The sequence below is a fragment of the Polypterus senegalus genome, chromosome 5 (genome assembly GCF_016835505.1).
Source record: "Polypterus senegalus isolate Bchr_013 chromosome 5, ASM1683550v1, whole genome shotgun sequence".
In the NCBI taxonomy this organism is placed as follows: domain Eukaryota; kingdom Metazoa; phylum Chordata; class Cladistia; order Polypteriformes; family Polypteridae; genus Polypterus; species Polypterus senegalus.
In genome coordinates, this window is record NC_053158.1 from 114,850,960 (window position 1) to 114,870,814 (window position 19,855).

The window sequence follows — 19,855 nt, forward strand, 5'->3', positions numbered from 1 at the left end:
CCAAAACTTTGTAACGTCATCAGGCTTCAGATCAAATCTCTGCACAAGATTTTCATTGAGGCAACTGTCTTTACTGGAACTGACTCAGGGGAAACTGAATTTATTCCACGCATCCCTCTTATACCCTCTGACCTCCCATTCCAATTCAAACGCCTCCAATTTCCAGTAAGGGTCTGCTTCACTATGTCAATAAATAAGTCACAGGGCCAGACTCTAAAAAAGGTCAGCATTGATTGACACAAGATTGGTTCTCACATGGCTAACTGAACGTTGCATGCTCAAGAGTAAGCTCAGCAGACAGCTTGGTAATTTTACAGCCCGAGTACAGAACTAAAAATGTCGTTTACAAAGAGATCCTTACATCCTTGCATTTCTTATACACAACATTTACAATCATAAATTAAACTCTTTACAATCATCAAATTCACTCTCAATACTAAAATAAGCCTACAACAATTACATTGACAATCACGTTACATTATTTTTAAAACGTTTTCTTTTCTTTTTCATAACATACTACTTCTCCACTGCGAAGCGTGGGTACTTTGCTAGTAGTTCATAAAGTGGCTCAGGTTGTGCAATATTACAACTGTAGTGCAAGTTTACAGTGAAGTAGTTATAATTCTAAGTATAAATAGCTCGAAAGGGAACACTTGATGGACTGATTGAGGGCTCTTGGGGTGAAACTGTTTCTGAACCTTGATGTTCATGCAGGAAAGGCTCTGAAGCATTGACGTATGGGTGAAGTTCTAATAGACTGTGCGCATGGCTGAGGCAGCGTGTGCTAAAAGCTATATCCCGATAATCCTTAGAGATTTCAACACAGCCTGCCATAGAGCTTTCTGATCAGCTGCTGTACAGCTGTGGTCCACACTCAGATACAGAGGGTTAAAATACTCTGAGTGGTGCACTGAAAGTAACAATAAAAACCATAAAGCAGCTATGATATTTGGAGTAGTTTGGCCATCACATGGACCATTATTTTGTGACAGGTTGATAACAATCAGATGCCTTAAATTTATAAACGGTATGCAGTTAATTTCAGTGTATTTGATAAACCCACGTCAGGGATGTGAATCTAAAAATGAACGAGAAACCACATATTCGCACTGTTTTGATGCTGGGTGCCGCCAGTTTGCAAAACTGAGTGGAAAGTTGCATACGCACAGGGCAAGGCTGGCGTGAGAATGTGCATGGCTTTACACCAAGTTTAGTTTTTATACATCTCATAGTCTGAGTGGAACCAGGCGTACACAACATTTTTATGTGTACGCACCATTTATACATGATACCCCAGGTGTGAAGAATCAATCGGATATTCAAAATATACGGCCTTGTGTTGGTATTTCTGACAGACAGCATATTCCATGTCTTCATATACGATTATATTCTGAACTATAACAATTTTATTGTCAATTTTAATGTAGAAATATCCTGTATAAACAAATTTACATTCGAGGGTTTACATGTCTGATATTCACAATACCACCCATCTATATTAAATGTTTATTAAAACGTGTTAACAGCGAAAATTCTCAATGTTTCTCAGCAGTTAAAAAGATAAAATAAACAAATGTTGAATGTAACGTTACTTGTTCGCTTTTGTCACCACTCGTTTATTTAATATTTGGATATTACAATACAGTATAAGTAAAAAGCTTGCTGAAAAAATTTCAACTGGCTTAAATAACATGTAGCAGCACCTTGCATACTATGCAAGTAATTGGTTACACTTTCATAATTTTAACAAGAACGATAATAACTAAAACACACAATATGTTAAATAATCAAATATTAACTAATTCTACTTCAGCCAACTCCAAACTTTAGACTACATTTCACTAAAGGTTTTCGCTCATCGTCTAAGGGACTGTCAGACTTCCAATAGTTCTTTCAATGGCCTCCCACAATGTCAATCAAAGAAATGATCTTGTGGGTTTTTTTTTACACAGAGAAAATTCTGCTGGCCATTTGTTGGGTAAAATGCTTATGCATGATTTGGGGAAAGTTTGTAAAGTGCACAGTATTTCTTTCCGGATATTTTTTAGTTTGACATGTCACAAAGAAACAAGACCTCTCACAAAAAAGGTCAGTGTTTGGCCTGATATTTACATAGTGTTGCTCATATTTTGTAGCCAGCTCTTGACGACACTACCTTTGATTTTAAACTGAAAAGTGGAATAAAAGTCATATATATACATATGCTCAATAAACCATAAATTGACATATAAATTAGCAACTGAGTAGCATTTAAATATATAAATATTGTATGTATTCTAAAGATACCCCATCATGAGCCAACATTTCCCAATACTAGGTCATGCATGCAAATAAAGAACAATGTCAGTGGCCTAATATTGGCCCCCATATGCTGAACAAAAAGCAGATTTGGCAGATTCATGAACTGTGGGCCAAAGGTGGTCCATATGTATCATGCCGCTGCCAACAGTGAACCAGAGGTGCCAGGTTTAAATCAGATATGGCCCACTTGAGGCTGCTGTCTGAGAATTTATATGAAGAAATTAATTTATTGCAAGCATATTTTATTAACTTTTAGAAAGTTTGCTTTAACACTATTATTTCTAAAAGAATTTTTAAACCTGTTGTCAAAGATGAAACTAGCATAATTCTTAATAAATGGTTTAATTCTTACTAAATATACCTTAACATGTTTAAAATAAAGTGTGTTTAAAATGTATCTTATACAAATTATACAGCACACTTTACTTGTACACAAGTATGCTTAAGTACTGTATTATCGTGGTATTTCCCTCTTCTTGCCCTTTACCTGTTTCCTCAAGGGTAAGTGTTCTTGTCAAGTTCGTTATCGGGCTGGTCTACTGTTGCACTTTAAGATGAACACACATATACACAGCTATATGCATACACACAGACCCTAACCACAACAGTGCCCCATGAATGACACTCACACACTGATTAACGTCTAGCACTTTAAACCATGCAAGTGCGTTAGGTATAACACAGCCTGTCACTCAGCACTTCAAGAGACTTACTTATTAGTGATATCTCAGACCTAAATATTACTTTTGGTCTACAAGAATACATTTAAACATACAAAGACTCAGCACTCTTGACTATAGGCCATTTATCAGCCAAGAATACCTTCTTCTCTAGTACTGTCCCTAACTATTGAGTGGTGCCCTCACTCTCAGCCTTATAAACCTCGCAGCACAGATATAATGGCAAAAAATTTGGCTACACTAGGTGCTCAAAGAAATCTAACTTATTAATTTAATCACTCTAGACATTAAGACAAAGCATAGAAAGTTAAAAGCAGCATGGTATTTATTACAAGAATAATAATAATAATACTACTGGAACAAAGAATAATAGAAAATAGGTACTGATAGGAAAATCTAAATATATATAGTCTTTAGAAAAAGCTTACGAAAAAGTTACAGATGATAAGGATGAATGTCCCAGGGAGGTGTTTGATTTAGCAATCGATGTTCATGATGCCTTTCTGACGACCAGTGCCATCTTCGTCCATTCCTCTTCTTCTCCTTCTGTACTTTCTTCTCCTTTTTCTCTTTGCTTTCTGATGTTGCTTTCAAACCAAGACATATTTATTATGAAATGTTAAGCCTTGGTTTCACAACACATGCATCTGATTGGCTGGCTGTCAAAATGAATTAATTCACTGTCCGTTTTCCCAAACAACAAAACCTTTAATGTTCTCTGAGGTGTCAGTAGATCTTCCTTTCCCAGGCTGTAAACCAAATTGTTGTTCCAGATGTCCATCCATAAAGTAATCAATAGCCTGAGGCATGGCTCAGCATTCTTTCCCAGGCTGTAATACTTTGTAATTGTGACTTTGTATAATAATTTGTGAATTTCCCCTTGGGATTAATAAAGGATATACAGTGGTGTGAAAAAGTTTGCCCCCTTACTGAATTTCTTATTCTTTTGCATGTTTTTCACACAAAATGTTTCTGATCATCAAACACATTTAACCATTAGTGAAATATAACACAAGTAAAAACAAAATGCAGTTTTTAAATGATGGTTTTATTTTTAGGAGAAAAAATCCAAACCTACATGGCCCTGTGTGAAAAAGTAATTGCCCCCTTGTTAAAAAATAACCTAACTGTGGTGTATCACACCCGAGTTCAATTTCCGTAGCCACCCCTAGGCCTGATTACTGCCACACCTGTTTCAATCAAGAAATCACTTAAATAGGAGCTGCCTGACACAGAGAAGTAGACCAAAAGCACCTCAAAAGCTAGACATCATGCCAAGATCCAAAGAAATTCAGGAACAAATGAGAACAGAAGTAATTGAGATCTATCAGTCTGGTAAAGGTTATAAAGCCATTTCTAAAGCTTTGGGACTCCAGCGAACCACAGTGAGAGCCATTATCCACAAATGACAAAAACACAGAACAGTGGTGAACCTTCCCAGGAGTGGCCAGCCGACCAAAATTACCCCAAGAGCGCAGAGACGACTCATCCGAGAGGTCACAAAAGACCCCAGGACAACGTCTAAAGAACTGCAGGCCTCACTTGCCTCAATTAAGGTCAGTATTCACGACTCCACCATAAGAAAGAGACTGGGCAAAAAGGCCTGCATGGCAGATTTCAAGACGCAAACCACTGTTAAGCAAAAAGAACATTAGGGCTCATCTCAATTTTGCTAAGAAACATCTCAATGATTGCCAAGACTTTTGGGAAAATACCTTATGGACTGATAAGACAAAAGTTTAACTTTTTGGAAGGCAAATGTCCCGTTACATCTGGGATAAAAGGAACACAGCATTTCAGAAAAAGAACATCATATCAACAGTAAAATATGGTGGTGGTAGTGTGATGGTCTGGGGTTGTTTTGCTGCTTCAGGACCTGGAAGGCTTGCTGTGATAGATGGTACCATGAATTCTACTGTCTACCAAAAAAACCTGAAGGAGAATGTCTGGCCATCTGTTCGTCAACTCAAGCTGAAGCGATCTTGGGTGCTGCAACAGGACAATGACCCAAAACACACCAGCAAATCCACTTCTGAATGGCTAAAGAAAAACAAAATGAAGACTTTGGAGTGGCCTAGTCAAAGTCCTGACCTGAATCCAATTGAGATGCTATGGCATGACCTTAAAAAGGCGGTTCATGCTAGAAAACCCTCAAATAAAGCTGAATTACAACAATTCTGCAAAGATGAGTGGGCCAAAATTCCTCCAGAGCGCTGTAAAAGACTCATTGCAAGTTATCGCAAACGCTTGATTGCAGTTATTGCTGCTAAGGGTGGCCCAACCAGTTATTAGGTTCAGGGGGCAATTACTTTTTCACACAGGGCCATGTAGGTTTGGATTTTTTTTTCTCCCTAAATAATAAAAAACATCATTTAAAAACTGCATTTTGTGTTTACTTGTGTTATATTTGACTAATGGTTAAATGTGTTTGATGATCAGAAACATTTTGTGTGACAAACATGCAAAAGAATAAGAAATCAGGAAGGGAGCAAATAGTTTTTCACACCACTGTATCTATCTATCTAATACCAAATTTGCACTAAGCTGAGAACAACTGTTATAAAAGTAAAGTGTAAGGGAAGAAAACCTGCTTTGATTTGTCTTAGTTCAACTGTTGTCTTGTCTCGAACAAAATATAATTGAAACCAAAATGTACAAATTTTATGCACCATAACAAGTACACTAAAGCAAATTTACATTTATAATATATTATTTTAAAGTATACAAAAAACACCAAACTGTACTTGTAAACAAGCATACTTGTGCCCAAATATGCTTAGGTACACTAAAGCAAACTCACACTTATAATATACTATTTTAAAGGATATACAAATACAGCAAACTTTATTTTTGACCAAGTATACTTAAGTTCAAATATGCTTAATTACACTAAAGAACATTTACAATTATTATATATTTTTTGAAAATATACAAAAATTACAACAAACTGTACTTTCAAACATACGTAGTTCAGGTATGCTTAAGTATAATGAAATGTTTTTCCATTTGAAATATACGTTTTAATTGTACAAAATTACAATTAAAATGTTTGAAAAAAATGCACTTAAAGAAAATATATTTTTGTTATAATTTTAAAAATTGAATCACATTATTAATATACTTTAGTATGCTGTTTTTTACAGTAGGGTTACTCTACACATCATGCTGTATAACTAAGCATTTTGTTAGCCTTCTAAATGGCTCCTGAACACAGTTGATAGTAACAGGTCCACTACGACTCATAAATACTTCTCATAAGGTATACTATGCATTTTCAAACCTCTAATTGTGTATTAAAATCTAACATTTTTACTTCCTAAATGTAATACTTTACATTTAATGACATTAAATTTCGTCTGTCACAAATAAGAATGTCCTGCTGTAATGATTCAATGGAATCTAGATTATCTCCAAACCTCCTAACTTGGTATAATAGTAAACTAAATCAGACACCACTCTTAACTTCACCCAATTCTGATTTCTTCATACCATCACCCTCTGTTTCCTGTATTTAGTCATTTCTTCACTCATCTAAACTTAGCACCCTAAATTCCCACCTCTTTTAGTTTGATGCCTAACCTTTCATGTGGGACCTTATAACCTGCTTTTTGAAATTTGAGAGAAACAATATCATATGCAGTATTCTGATTGTATCCTTTTGTAGCTTTCTCATAAAAAAATCAGCATGTTAGTAAAACATAGCCTCCCTCATCTGAACTTATCCTAAGTGTTCAGTAAAAGACCTGTTCTTGCCATGTGTCACTCTATCTTATCCATAATAAGTCCTTCTATTACAGGTAATGTATCTGTGATGCATGTTAAGCTTACTGGCCTATAGTTGCTCAGATCTGCCCAATCACCCTTTTTATATAATGGGGTAATATTTGCCATTTTCTAGTCCTTCAGAATTTCCCCAGTACAATGTGATTTTCTACAAAAATGCATCAAGGGTTTATATATCTATTCACAAATTACCTTAAGCACTCAAGGATAAATACAATCTGGTCCTGGTGATTTGCTCGATTTCTGCCTATTTAATATGAGCAGTAATTCTCCCTCTGTAATTCGCAAATCACTTCTTAGTAGCCCCTGTTACAGCATGGAGGTCATCCACTTACTCACATGTGAAGACCTCAGAGAAAGACAAGTTTGCAGCAACTTCTATTTCACTGTATAATTTATTTCCCATTTATTATTCTTGATACACTTCACCTCTTCCTTGATTGTTCTTTTTCCAGTAAAATGCTGAAACAATCTTTTTGGGTAATTTATTGCCTTATTTACAATATTCCTCCCTAACTTTTAGCTTCCCTGATATCCTACTTAATGGTTGCTCTCATACTCCCTATGATTCACATTAGTTATTAGTGTTATATACTTATACAGCTGTTTTTTTTCCTGTGCAGTTTCTTTTTTATCTCCTTACTTACCTTTTGAGGAGTTTTTTTTTATTTCCTACTAATTCCAATTTTTGGGATGTTCCTGTTTTGCATTATGTATAAAAATTTTAAACGTGTTGCGCTACTCCTCAACTTTCTCCACACTTAAAGGCTTATCTCACTCGATCCTTCTTGCTCTTTGCCACATCTATTTAAAAATTGTTCTAATAAAGCTAAATGTAACAGTGGTAATATTTGCATTCATACTCTTCCAAAACACTGAGAATTGAATTACATTATGGTCACTTAACCCTAGTGTTTCAATGACCTCTACAACCTAAATTCAGACCTAGTTATTACAAAATACTACATTTAGATAGGCCTTCCCCCACATTTGTGCTTTTACATACTGTTTTAAAAACAGTAACTGATTATGTCTATAAACTCCTTCTCTTATACTCTACTATTTGCAAGCTTAGCTCAGTTAATATACAGGTAGTTAATGTCTCCCATGACTGTAATATTCCCCTATAAGCTTGCCTTTTCAATATTAATTAAAATATGCTCATTAAGATTGCCATCTTCATTTGGAGGGTTTATAGAACTCCTACAATAAGGCTGCTTTCCAGATGAATCCAGAAATCCTCACTAAGATGTGGCTTATCATCCAACTTATAAAGACTTGCATTTCAATTCTGCTTTACATAAATGGCAGTTGCCCTCCTATTCTGTTATGTCCTTCCTAAAAAGTGTGCACCTATCTGTTACACTCATCTCAATCTTTGTATAATATAATACTTTCACCCTCAACCTCTTGCTGTATGTTTTTCATTTAAGTTATTAAACCTTCCGTTTCCCCTGTCTGTTTTCTTAACTTGGTACTCTGCTTATCACTTCCTTACTTTGAAGCTCTCCACTAATACCATTTGAAAAAACTCACTTCCTAATATCAGCAACTAGTTATTTCCTTATTAACTTGTTTGTTTCTACTGCCACTTGCTCCTGATTGGCTCTCTCACACTAGATGCCAGTTTACACACTACAGAGTCCCTCTCTTTACTGCTATGAATCAGCCGCCTACCTGCACTTAAAATAAATACTTTCTTTCTAAGGAATGAGCATGTATGTCTGTGCTTTTGCATTATTCTTTATATGCCAAAAACTTCTTCCCACTAAGGAATCACTGTTACTTTAAATTATTCAACACTACAATACCTGTTATTATCTTACAGACTTGCCAATATTAGTTGTTGCTTTCTGCCCTGCCTCACCTTGCCTAGCTATGCTGATGCTAGTTTTAAATACAAGTAACAAGAATAAGTACAAGTAATAAGTAACTTTCCAAACACTTTCTAAACACTCAGCTTCTTTTCCTACTGTGCAAGTGGAAAAAAAAATCAGAAAAAAGTTTTAAAACGCAGCAACAAAAAAAAAAGTTTTTGGGAGCGAAATCAGGATTTTAATTAACACTCATACAGCAGTAGTGCAACACACACTGCTCTTCTCCCAATTCAGCTCATAAGAATGATGTCAGCATGTCCCAGTCTACAATCAGCAAGGATTCCTCTTAGTCTCCAATATGGAGACTGAAGCCAGGAAGCACTTCTTTGCATAAAGATGTGATTCCTGGCTTCAGTGTTAAATGCACTTTTCCTTATTACTAATGGTTGTTAGTTCATACGTGAGTACTTGAAGTGTCTTGGCTGGACAGTAGCACAGACATTCTCTGCCTGCCTTTCAGTCTCCCTCTTCAGATAACTTTCTGACAAAATGAAAGTAATACAACTGCTAGACCAACTGATGTGCACCCGTGGGCTTAAGTGTTATTATAGTCAAATAAGAATTGCTAGTGAGTCATTAACAAGAGCACAATATTCAACCAGATTGCTCTAAGATTGAGAATTAAATTGAAATTTGGAAAGCTATAAATCGTTACCAGAAAATCAGAACCTAGAGCACTAAAGAAACACTTGTTCACAGTTCAGATCTTCAGTGTTAGACAAAGGACAAATGGTGCTGTGTTGGAAATCATGCCGTACTTCTTAGCAATCCTTTAACTACACATTGAAATACCACAATTGCTAAAAACCACACTAAAAGCTAAATAAGTAAAAATTAGAGCTGCTGATTAATTGCCAATACATTGTGGGATTAACAGGTTAAAAATTTTTTAATGCAGCCCTTAATTGTGTTAATTTAATCTGACCGCACTTCTTTAGCCGCGTTTCACACTTAATGAAACAGCACAAAATGAATCCATGTCTATTAATAGCACTTGATCATTTCCAGTTGCTTCTGGATAATAGTTTTCATCTACACACACCAGCAGAGTCGCCAAACGTCCTTTGTAATACGAGATCATCCCATACTGGAACATGAAGCTTACTGTATTGAATCAGTAAGGAATATGATTTGACCCATATTTTCATACACATCATTTCAAATACAGTATACAGCACATTCTAAAGTGTAGAGAATAACATGAGAACAATTAAAATCAAATTAGTTATACATGCGGAGTGAATTAGTTTTATTTTTGTGTCATTCTAATGTTGGAGATGAACAAGCACTTCCTTGTCATTATGTTTTGTTCACATATTGAAGGTAAAAACACATTGCATAGTATCGTAGAATATCCAGAACAAGATGCTACATGTACTAATATCTGCTAATGCAAGTTTGCCCTTCAAATGCAACAGGTTGTCAAGGTAGAGGTTTGATTGCATGACAGAATGTCACTAGAACAGCCCTATCCCTGGTGATGAATTTGTTTACCATGGGGCTTTTTTGGTCACCCAAGAAGGGATATCTGACATGAAACAGCACGGTGCAGGTGCTATCCATGTTTCAGCATCTAAACAGCAGGTGATGTTGAGTGGAATTACTTGATTCCTTATACCTCACTCACACTTTCCACAAAAAAGATATGGTATGATGATGTTTAATTACTTGCATGTTACCTGCTGTAGCCTACAGTATATTATAGCCTACATTAGCCAATATTATACTGGAGCCAATATAATTAGTCAAAAATTACTGCAAATTAATCATGCAAAAATTCCCATCTATTTTATTTATAATTCATAAATGATACATTCTAGGACAATGTGCAATTTAAAACATCCAAGTAAATAACCCTATCAGAATCTATTCTTTGCTATTTAAAAGCCTAATCTATACACATTTTCAATCTAATTAATGACTTCTCCTTTACCAGGTAACAGCTGTGGTGCTGACTCGTATATATCACACATTTAAGCACAACCTGAGCTCTAACAATGCTGGCTGCGAACAAAAGCTGAACCATGATTTGATGTTTCTTTTTTTTCTTATTGTTTGTAAAATTGTTAGTGCTTTTGGTATGTTGTTTTGCAACATAGTAGTTGAAACCATATCTATTGGTGTTTGGTGGTGATTGGGTGTTGTTTCTTTTACACAAAACAGTTCAATAAACTAATTGGAATAATTTAATATGAATAGGCAAATGATTATTAACACTTTTTTGTAGCAGAAATTAAAAATTCTTCTTAGGAAAATATAAATTTTATTGAAGAAATTATGATATGCTGTTAATTTTAATAATTGTAGTTATTTAATTAATAGATATTACATTTTTTAAAGAAACAGCAGCCTTAAAAACAGCATTAAAAATGTTTTCAAAAATGGTCAATTAAACACACACACACACACACAATGCTTCTGATTTTGGCTTCCAAGATATAAACGTTCCATGATTATAAAAAAAAATTATCAAAAGGCAAACAAAATGTACTAATGAGTTTTCCAGTTTCTAACACTGGTGTCTCCATTTTTCGCAAATCAAAAGAATTCTGTTGGATTGACCTTAGAGATGCCATCATAAAATTTGAAGACTTGGATTATGTCAACAGGCAGGCTTCTCTGTTCAGGATTAAAGCTGTCCCTTAACCTGTCAGGGTAGGACATACAGTTTGAACCCAGAATGCATTTGATTTGATTATTATTATCTGCATAACCTCTTCTGTGTTATGAATCTTTATTTTGGCCTCTTTAGATTCTTTTTCTAACTTTGAATTTTTTTTCTGTGTACTGTTCTGTGTTCTGTTCATTGGATGATTGTCACCATTTTGCCATTGCCATATTATTTATTATTTTATGACAACTGCCAGCCACAGAGGTCACATGGAGTGGTGTATTCACTGAAAAAACTATAAAAAAAAGTTTTTTGTGGTAAGGAAAAATAAAATTAGTTAATTTCTGGACCTTTTTGCTAAATTTATTTGGATTTTAAATTTTGTTTTGTAATTTGAACACAAGCTTGACTGATTTTCTTGAATTTCTGACTCTCTGTCCTCTTTTGAGATGTGCTTTCTCCTGGTCATTTTTTCCCTCCTATTCTCTGTTTACTCTCCAAGTGTAAATAATTTAATGCTGCTCCTTGTTTTTTTAATGTGTGGTGACCAGAAGAGAGTACTCCCATTGTTACTTTTACTCTCTCCTGAGCAAAAGTACAGTTGAAGCATAAACGTTTGAGTGAATCTACTGATCACATGGGGTATTTGCCATTCATCTTAACTCTTTTATCTTTAGCCAATTAACATAAGAAGAAATGGCTGAGGACAGCATCTTCTTTTTGAGTTTTTCTAGTAAAAATAGCTGCAGTATCAAAAGTTATTAGCAGTTGCCCTTGCAAGTGTAACTTCTTTTGTGGAACAGATTTATCTTTTTAAACTTTTGACTGTTCTTTTGCATATATGTTCTTCTTTCTTTCTCAGAAATTACAGTATACATTCATAAAGCCCTTTCAAAAAATTTTTGTCTGTTTATGACTAGGTCTCTGTGCTTATGTCATACAGTTATTTCTCATCTTTTAAAATAAATAATGTACTAGCTTTCTAAAGTCTTTATCTATGCAGTTATTCTGCATGTGGAGCACACAAGGCAAGTGATTTTTGTACTGTTTATACAGTTCTCCTACCAGCAATTGTCATACAATGAATTACAGTATACAGCATTTTCAGGTATTTTGAAAGTTATCACTAAAAACAGTGTCTTATTAATGCTCCAGACTGCCTGCTTTATTCAGTCCTCTGCTTCTCCCACTCTACTTCTTCACTTCCTTTTCTCTATTCATATGCCTCCTGTTAATGATAGGATCCAGTTCTAAACTTTGGCTCTAACTCATAGATTGCAGTTCTGTCCATCTCTACCTCCTGTTTCTGCATTCTTTCACTACCTCATTTTTTTTAGTCTTAATATCAAAAGTAACTACAAATATATTTGATTATGCTTTGTGAAAGCCCAATTATAAAAGGAAACAGAATAGACATAATAATAACATTAAAAAACATTACAGTGATTGGAGTGAAGTCAGCTTTTTGTACAGTATATTACTGTGCAGATAATAATTTATTATAAAAAATAATACACAACAGTTACTGGCTATCTTAATGATTTTGCTTACTCATGTCTCTTCTGAAACACTCAAAAACTACAGTATTTTGTTATGTGAGAAATACATGTGGTGAGAGATTAATTCTATGGGTTAAAATATATAATTTAATATATGATTACATTAATATTTTAATGTGCCTGTTTAGGCTTAACTCATGTTCTGTGCATACAATATTAATGAAAAAGGTTTGTATATTCTTCCTTTCTAAAATGTATTTATATGATTAAGTTTAATAAATGTGTTGGTGAACATGTATCTAAATTTTTTCTAATAGTTTATTACTTTTAATTGGAAGACTGGGATAGGACATCAGAACTTTGATCTTGAAATTTACTTTTATCTCATGTTAGTTTCTTCACATTGATTGGGTATTTTGTCAACTTTGGCTAGCTGAGACCAATAATAATAATATGTATACAGTGGAACCTCGGTTTGCGAGTAACTTGGTTTATGAGTGTTTTGCAAGACAAGCTAAATTTTTGAATAAATTTTGACTTGATAAACGAGCGATGTCTTTCAATACGAAGTAGTATGGATACACTTTGTCTGCTGAGCGTCATGTGATCACAACTGAGCTGATGGTTCTTCTCTCTCCTTGTCTCTCTTGCTCGCACACGCGTTTCTCTCTCTCTCTCTCTCGCGCATGCGTCTCTCTCTCCTTATCTCTCTCGCTCGCGCACGTCTCTCTCTCTCTCTCCTTATCTCACTCGAGTGCGTGTCTCTCTCTCTCTCTATCTCTCTCTCTCGCTCTCCTCTTGAGGGCAATCATCTCCTATTCTCCATCTGAGTCTGCGTGCCTTACTCATATAGTCAACATCCGTACGAGCGTATACTGTTTATTACAGCATTGTGACTGTGTGTGTGTGCGTGCGCGCGCACGTGTGCGCTATGAAGTGCAAGTCCCCGTCTTGCACCCCAAAACACGAAGCTGAGTCTCAGTATTTAAACAACACCAGCTTTATTCAGCTTGAAACAGCAACAACCCGGTTATTTATTGTAGCGGGATCTTAATAATGTTCCTTGTATCACCCATCGACGGCAGGTGCTTATAGCATGTCCGCGATCTTTTTGGATACGCTTATACGGCAAACTGCGACAGCGCTGGGATACTGCGATTGCTTTGGGACACTCTTTGCGTGTCGTCCCGTTGGGTGGAATCCCACAAGAGTTTAGAAACTCACTCACACCAGCCATGATTCCTTTTAAAGGTAAAATGCAGGTTAATTTGTTTCATATATTTTGTATTAATCATTTTTATATGAATAATTTTGGGTTGTGGAACGAATCATCTGAGTTTCCATTATTTCTTATGGGGAAATTCACTTTGATATACGAGTGCTTTGGACGGCGAGCACGTTTCCGGAATGAATTATGCTTGTAAACCGAGGTTCCACTGTACTAAGTAACAATTTGGAATAGTCACTTGCCTTTCATTCATTATTAACATTTTTCATTCTTTAACACTTTTATGCATCTTATAATCTATTGTTATGTTAGTAGTTACATGTACTTTAATTAGATATATCTATTTTGTTTTAATATTATGGATTAACATTTGTAATCAAATATTTATTGTACAATTTTATTTTAATTCATTCATACAGGAACATACAGTATTTGGATATTTAGTAATACAGTATGAGTACAATTTTTAGTACTGTATTTATTATTAGATTTTAAACCTTGCAATATAAACTACACTGAAATATTTAAAGGCATATTTCTGTACTAGCAGAGAAGTATACTTTATATTATATACTTATTTCAGCTTTGGGAGTGTTCTGCTATAGTGAAAATTCTTTGAAAGAAGTGTTATTATCTTCTTTGGCCTCCTGTGTCCACAGATGAGACTTCCTATGAAGCAGGGGTCAAAGTTCAGATCCACAGTCAAGATGAGCCTCCCTTCATAGACCAGCTGGGATTTGGTGTAGCTCCTGGTTTTCAAACATTTGTGTCATGTCAACAACAACGGGTATTTAAATCATGGAATGCTTCTTTTCATAACTCTGCCTCTGTCACAGCATCTACAGGCTCTGTAATAATTTTTAGTTTGTAAATTGTCATTCAAACATGTACAAGTTGTTGAAAAAGAAAAAGCAGAACACTAATCAATAAGAGGTAAAAAACTGAAAAGCATCCAGGACAAATAATTATATATTTAATTATATAAAAAATAAAATAATCAGATGTAATTAAAATGTTTATGTAATAATAAATAAAGCAAAACTGCTTAAGTATACCAAGAGAAAAGAGATAAAGAAAAAATGTATGTTTCAAATAGTAAATCTCCATTAGGCCAAGTCTATAGAAGTTTTTTAAGCTGGCCTAAAAGTTAATTTACAGGAAACATTTCTTCCAAATTGTGTCTGTTCTAGAGCAAATAACCATGCTATACATTATTTAATAATAGAAGCCTTCTGTCAGACAACAAATTTAGAGTTTAAATATTTTTTTCATAAATCACATCTAAACATACATATTGTGGCACAATTGATGTTAACGGTGCTTTCTCAACTCAGTGACTATCTAAAATCAATAATGGATATTGACTATATATGCAATGTGGAAAGAACAATTATTTCCTGGAAAGCCAGAAAAACATTGAAGGCATTAATGGCTTCAGAGGCAAAATGAACTGAGTTTAGAATGCAAAAGATGACTGGTCTTATCTGAAACAGATAACATAATTTCTTCTCTCTAAAACTTTTAATTCCTCTTAATAATTAATTTGTTGTTCACCAGCTCAAGGTGAAGATTTATATATACAGTACTGTACCATAAAATTTATTGATTATTAAAACAGTTTAATAGTAGATTTATATATTTAACTGCTGAAACAAAATCAGTCAAATCCATTTACAATAGGACCAGTCCAAAAAAATAAAATAAAATAAAAAGGGGAAAAATCAAAACATGCAGTGTATTAGCTTCAAGATTTACTTTATTCTTATATTATATTGGAATTTTTTTTTACTTTTTAACAAATTCAGACATGATATAAACGTTGAATAGTTTTGTAGGCTATGAATTATCTCTTTGAACTTCAGTTAGTAAAAACACTAAATTGTCAAGAAACATTGTATAAATGTTAAAATGTATACTTAGTTATTAAAGAAGAAATTTATTCAAATTTAACCATACAAACAACTTATTTAAAATTTTCCTTTTAAAAGATTTCCTATTTTACATTGATCCCTGGTGCATCATTCCAATATATGTTATATTAAAAATAGTGTTAGATACAAAGTAGAATATTTCAAAACATAGAATTTAAGAACAGTGAATCTAGTGTTTCTTGATGAGTAAGTTAATGGAGAGCCCTTAACTGCTGTGGTGAAAATGTATTCTTTGCAATCATGATAAAATTATAAATGCAAACAAGATGTGGCTTGGTTGTTACAAGTACTTAGAATTCACTTCAAAAGACATTTCCAATAAATAACCATGTTGTACTTATGTTTCCAGCTATTGTAAAATTTTCTAATAATACAGTCAAAGAAAAAATAGTTTTATGTACTTATGTGTTACGGCTCATTAAAATGCCTGATTATAAATTAAATGATTTACACATGATTGCAGTGAATTGAACAGAAGCAAAATCCCTTTACTAGGAAGTGGTGGAAGTTGCTTGAATTTTGGATCTGGTACAAATATGACTGAGTGGAGAACAAAAAACTGTTAAAGTAGGCTTATGGACAAGAGCGATTCTTAAAAAATACATTGTTCACTGTGTTTTCCCTCATTAAAACTGGTATTCAACAGGGGAAAAATGGAATTCTAAAGAAAATCCCTTGTCTTTTATTTGTAATTTATTTTACCCTCAAAAAGACTTCAAGAGTAACCATTGCTGCTTACCTGAAATAAAGTCGAAAGCTCATTTAATGTTAGATTTTATTCATGCAAAAGAAAAACACAACATAGAGAGCAGGGTTGACAGAAGGACGCCATAACAATAAAAAAAAAAATAGGAAATAACAAACCTAGTGCCTCTTTGGGCCTGCCTATAAACACCTGTATGATTCCCTTACTAACACTTGGAGTAGATTGCCAACATACCTGTGGGAACCTCTTTGCTGTTACTCTTCAGGAATAAATATACTTACAGGTTCATTTCTGGTCTCCTGTTCATGCTATGGGGCACTAGGTCACAGCTCCCATTAACACAGCCTACTGTTCATTACAACCCAATAATTGGATCCTGTGAATAATGCAGGTGCCACTGCCATGTCTAACAGAGGTTAATCTCACAAAATATATACTGTATATATAAAGCAACAACTATTCAAAAGTAAATAAATACAACTATTTAGATATTTGTATATACAAATAATTTAGAATTTGATGATGTTCAGATAAGAAATGTTTACCTAGCACCCAGTCTTCATAATTAAAAAGAACAAAACATAATGTAAACAACATAGAAAAAAACACACATTTTATATATACTGTAGATATTGTGAAAAAGTGCTATATAGGCGCCTGACCCAACACAAACTGGACATGGAGACACATGTAAAATAAACAATCTATTTATTTTTTCTTCACCTGTGGGCACATGTCTTCCCCGTGTCCCACAAGCAGAACACAGTCCCAAGCACAAACACCAAATAAAACACACACCAAAGCACTCTTTTCTACCTCCACCACTCCTCCCAGGCAACCTCGTCCTCCTCCTTCCGATTCTGGCTCCCGGAGCGGTGGATGCTAGCCCCCTTATAGTTCACCCGGAAGTGCTCCAGGTGCTTGATCGCCGATTTCTGGCTGCACTTCTGGGTGTGGTCAATACACTGCCTATATGGGCTCAGGAGTCCCAGCTGCAGCACCCCCCCGGTGGTGCCTGTGGGACCCATTTGGTTGCACCCAACTCCAATTCCCATGGAGCCCTGCAGGAAACCGAGGCACAGCTCCAACCCAGGGGAGAATATATATAATACATAGTACTGTAAGTCAAAAGTTTTAGAACACCTCAGTTTTTCCAGATTTTCTTTAAATGTAATCAATTGAAATACAATGAATGACCCAAAATGGTGTCAAGGTAATAATTTAAGCCACACACACATGCACACATACTCTGCACATTTCTTTTATTTATTTTTGTATTATAATGCAATTTATTTAAAACAAAGACTCAAATTTCAGTCTTTCCTACTACTGGGTGAATCAATGCTCTTAGCAATTTCAAGGGAAAAATATATTATGACAAAACATTTCTTAGTTTGGACTTAAAGCATTATGTATTGTCTTTATTTTATCCTGCTACAAAATCTACTTTATAAATTCTCCCCAACCCCATATTTTCCTTTAGGTTTAACTGAATGGCATCATGGCATAGTGAATAGTGCTGCTGCCTCACAGCTCAAATGCCTAGGTTTGGTTGCTGTCTTTTTTATCTATATGGAGTTTCCTTATTCTCCATATATTGGTCTTCCTTCCAGTTTCTAAATGTGTACAGGCTAGTCTAAACTAGGTTAGTCTAAATTGGTGCTGTATGAATGCATCCTGTCATAGATTAACATCCAATCCACTTTTGTTTAGTAATATGTGTAGCAAGCATCCATTCTCTTCCCCTCCTTGATCTACTGAATTCTTAAGGAATTAATATTTAAGATGTCTGAATTTAATCATGATTATGAGAAGTTAACCAACAAATTGCACAATCAAATTCAATATCATTCTATGATTGCATTTCCACTTAGCATTAAAATTACATAGTATATAGTTTCTTATTGAATAAAGGCACATTATTAACCATAATAATCTCATCTGTTGAAAGAAGATTAATTTCCTAATTGATTTTACTTTTATTATGGTATTTTCATTACTTATGTTTTTTTTGGTTTTATTTTTATATTTGTTTTAAAAAAATGTTTACAATTACAATAACATACTTAAACATGCATAATTCAGGACTTTTTATAATTGGCAGCTAAGACAACACCAAATAACTGTTAAATATACAATACCAGAAAAATTGGCACTGTGTATTATTTGATTGCTTCTTTGGGTAAAATTTAGAGGCAGCTACAGTATGTTCTTGTGATTATCTTAGGAGTTTGAAACTCACATTGTCTACATCATTCTAGCTACCTGCATCTGTTACTTGTATTGTTACATATTAGGTTTTATGATGGGGTTTACTATAAAAGAAAACATACAAGATAATAATTAGGTAAGATGTTGCCAAAATCTTTCATTTTTTAATGTCTTTTAGGTATTGTACTATGAAAACTTTATAAAATTTGTTTTGTCACTCTTTATGGAAGGCATTATATAAAATTAATATTAAGTGAGTGATTATTTAAACTGCATCTCTGATGCTATAATTGGTGCCACTCATTTAACTGCAATATGCGTGTATGTTTTTTTAAGTAAACTATGCACTTCATGTTTCTCATAAATCATTTACAATATAAGACAACAGACTTAGGTGTGTTCAGATCTGAATTTGTTTTTAATATTTGACATATACAGTATGTATATTCTTATAATATTTGTAATCAGATTTTTTTATTCTGAGTTCAATAAATTAAAACAACAGTCAACAATCATAGAAAAAAGCTGTGGTGACAGTAGGCAACAACCTCTAAGCCCAAACTCCCAATATCACCCTACAAAAGTATCCCTATAGGATCAAAAGTTGCTGATGCCTATGTAGACCAGTGACAAAGGCTTAAAAGACACAGCAAGCCCCAGAGGAGAAAGAAGAATCAGAAAAGGGAAGAAGTAAGGATTAAGATTTGTGGTATGATGCAGATCCTTAGTCATTCAACTCCCAATAAAATGTACAGCAAATTACCATTTCTATATATTAAAGCCAGATTATCCATTTTTCCATGACACTGAATGTTCAAGTAGGATTAGATTAAAGAAAAATGATATCCAGAACATAACAGAGAGTGAGTCAGGAAATTTCCTGCAAGAGGCTAAAATTAGTTTAGTAGAAATGGTGCCCAGACAGAATACCCTCTTCTGAATAGAAATCAGGGTAAGTGAATTGAGAAGAAACATATCAGGTAAAAGGATATTATTAACAAAGAGAATAGAGAACAGAAAATTAAAGC

At 34.3% G+C, this 19,855-nt stretch overlaps 1 protein-coding gene across 5 annotated transcripts in view; it reads left to right on the forward strand.

Annotated features, from left to right (window-relative positions):
* asic1c (acid-sensing (proton-gated) ion channel 1c) overlaps window positions 1–19,855 on the forward strand; it is a 1,167,770-nt gene that overhangs the window by 963,870 nt on the left and 184,045 nt on the right. For 3 of the 5 annotated variants that reach the window (XM_039753240.1, XM_039753242.1, XM_039753243.1), the window contains exon 3: window positions 14,639–14,766. The exons of the other annotated variants lie outside the window; for them this stretch is intronic. In XM_039753240.1, the coding sequence (XP_039609174.1) occupies window positions 14,639–14,766 (128 nt within the window). The remainder of the gene's footprint in view (window positions 1–14,638; window positions 14,767–19,855) is intronic. 5 annotated transcript variants of the gene reach the window in all.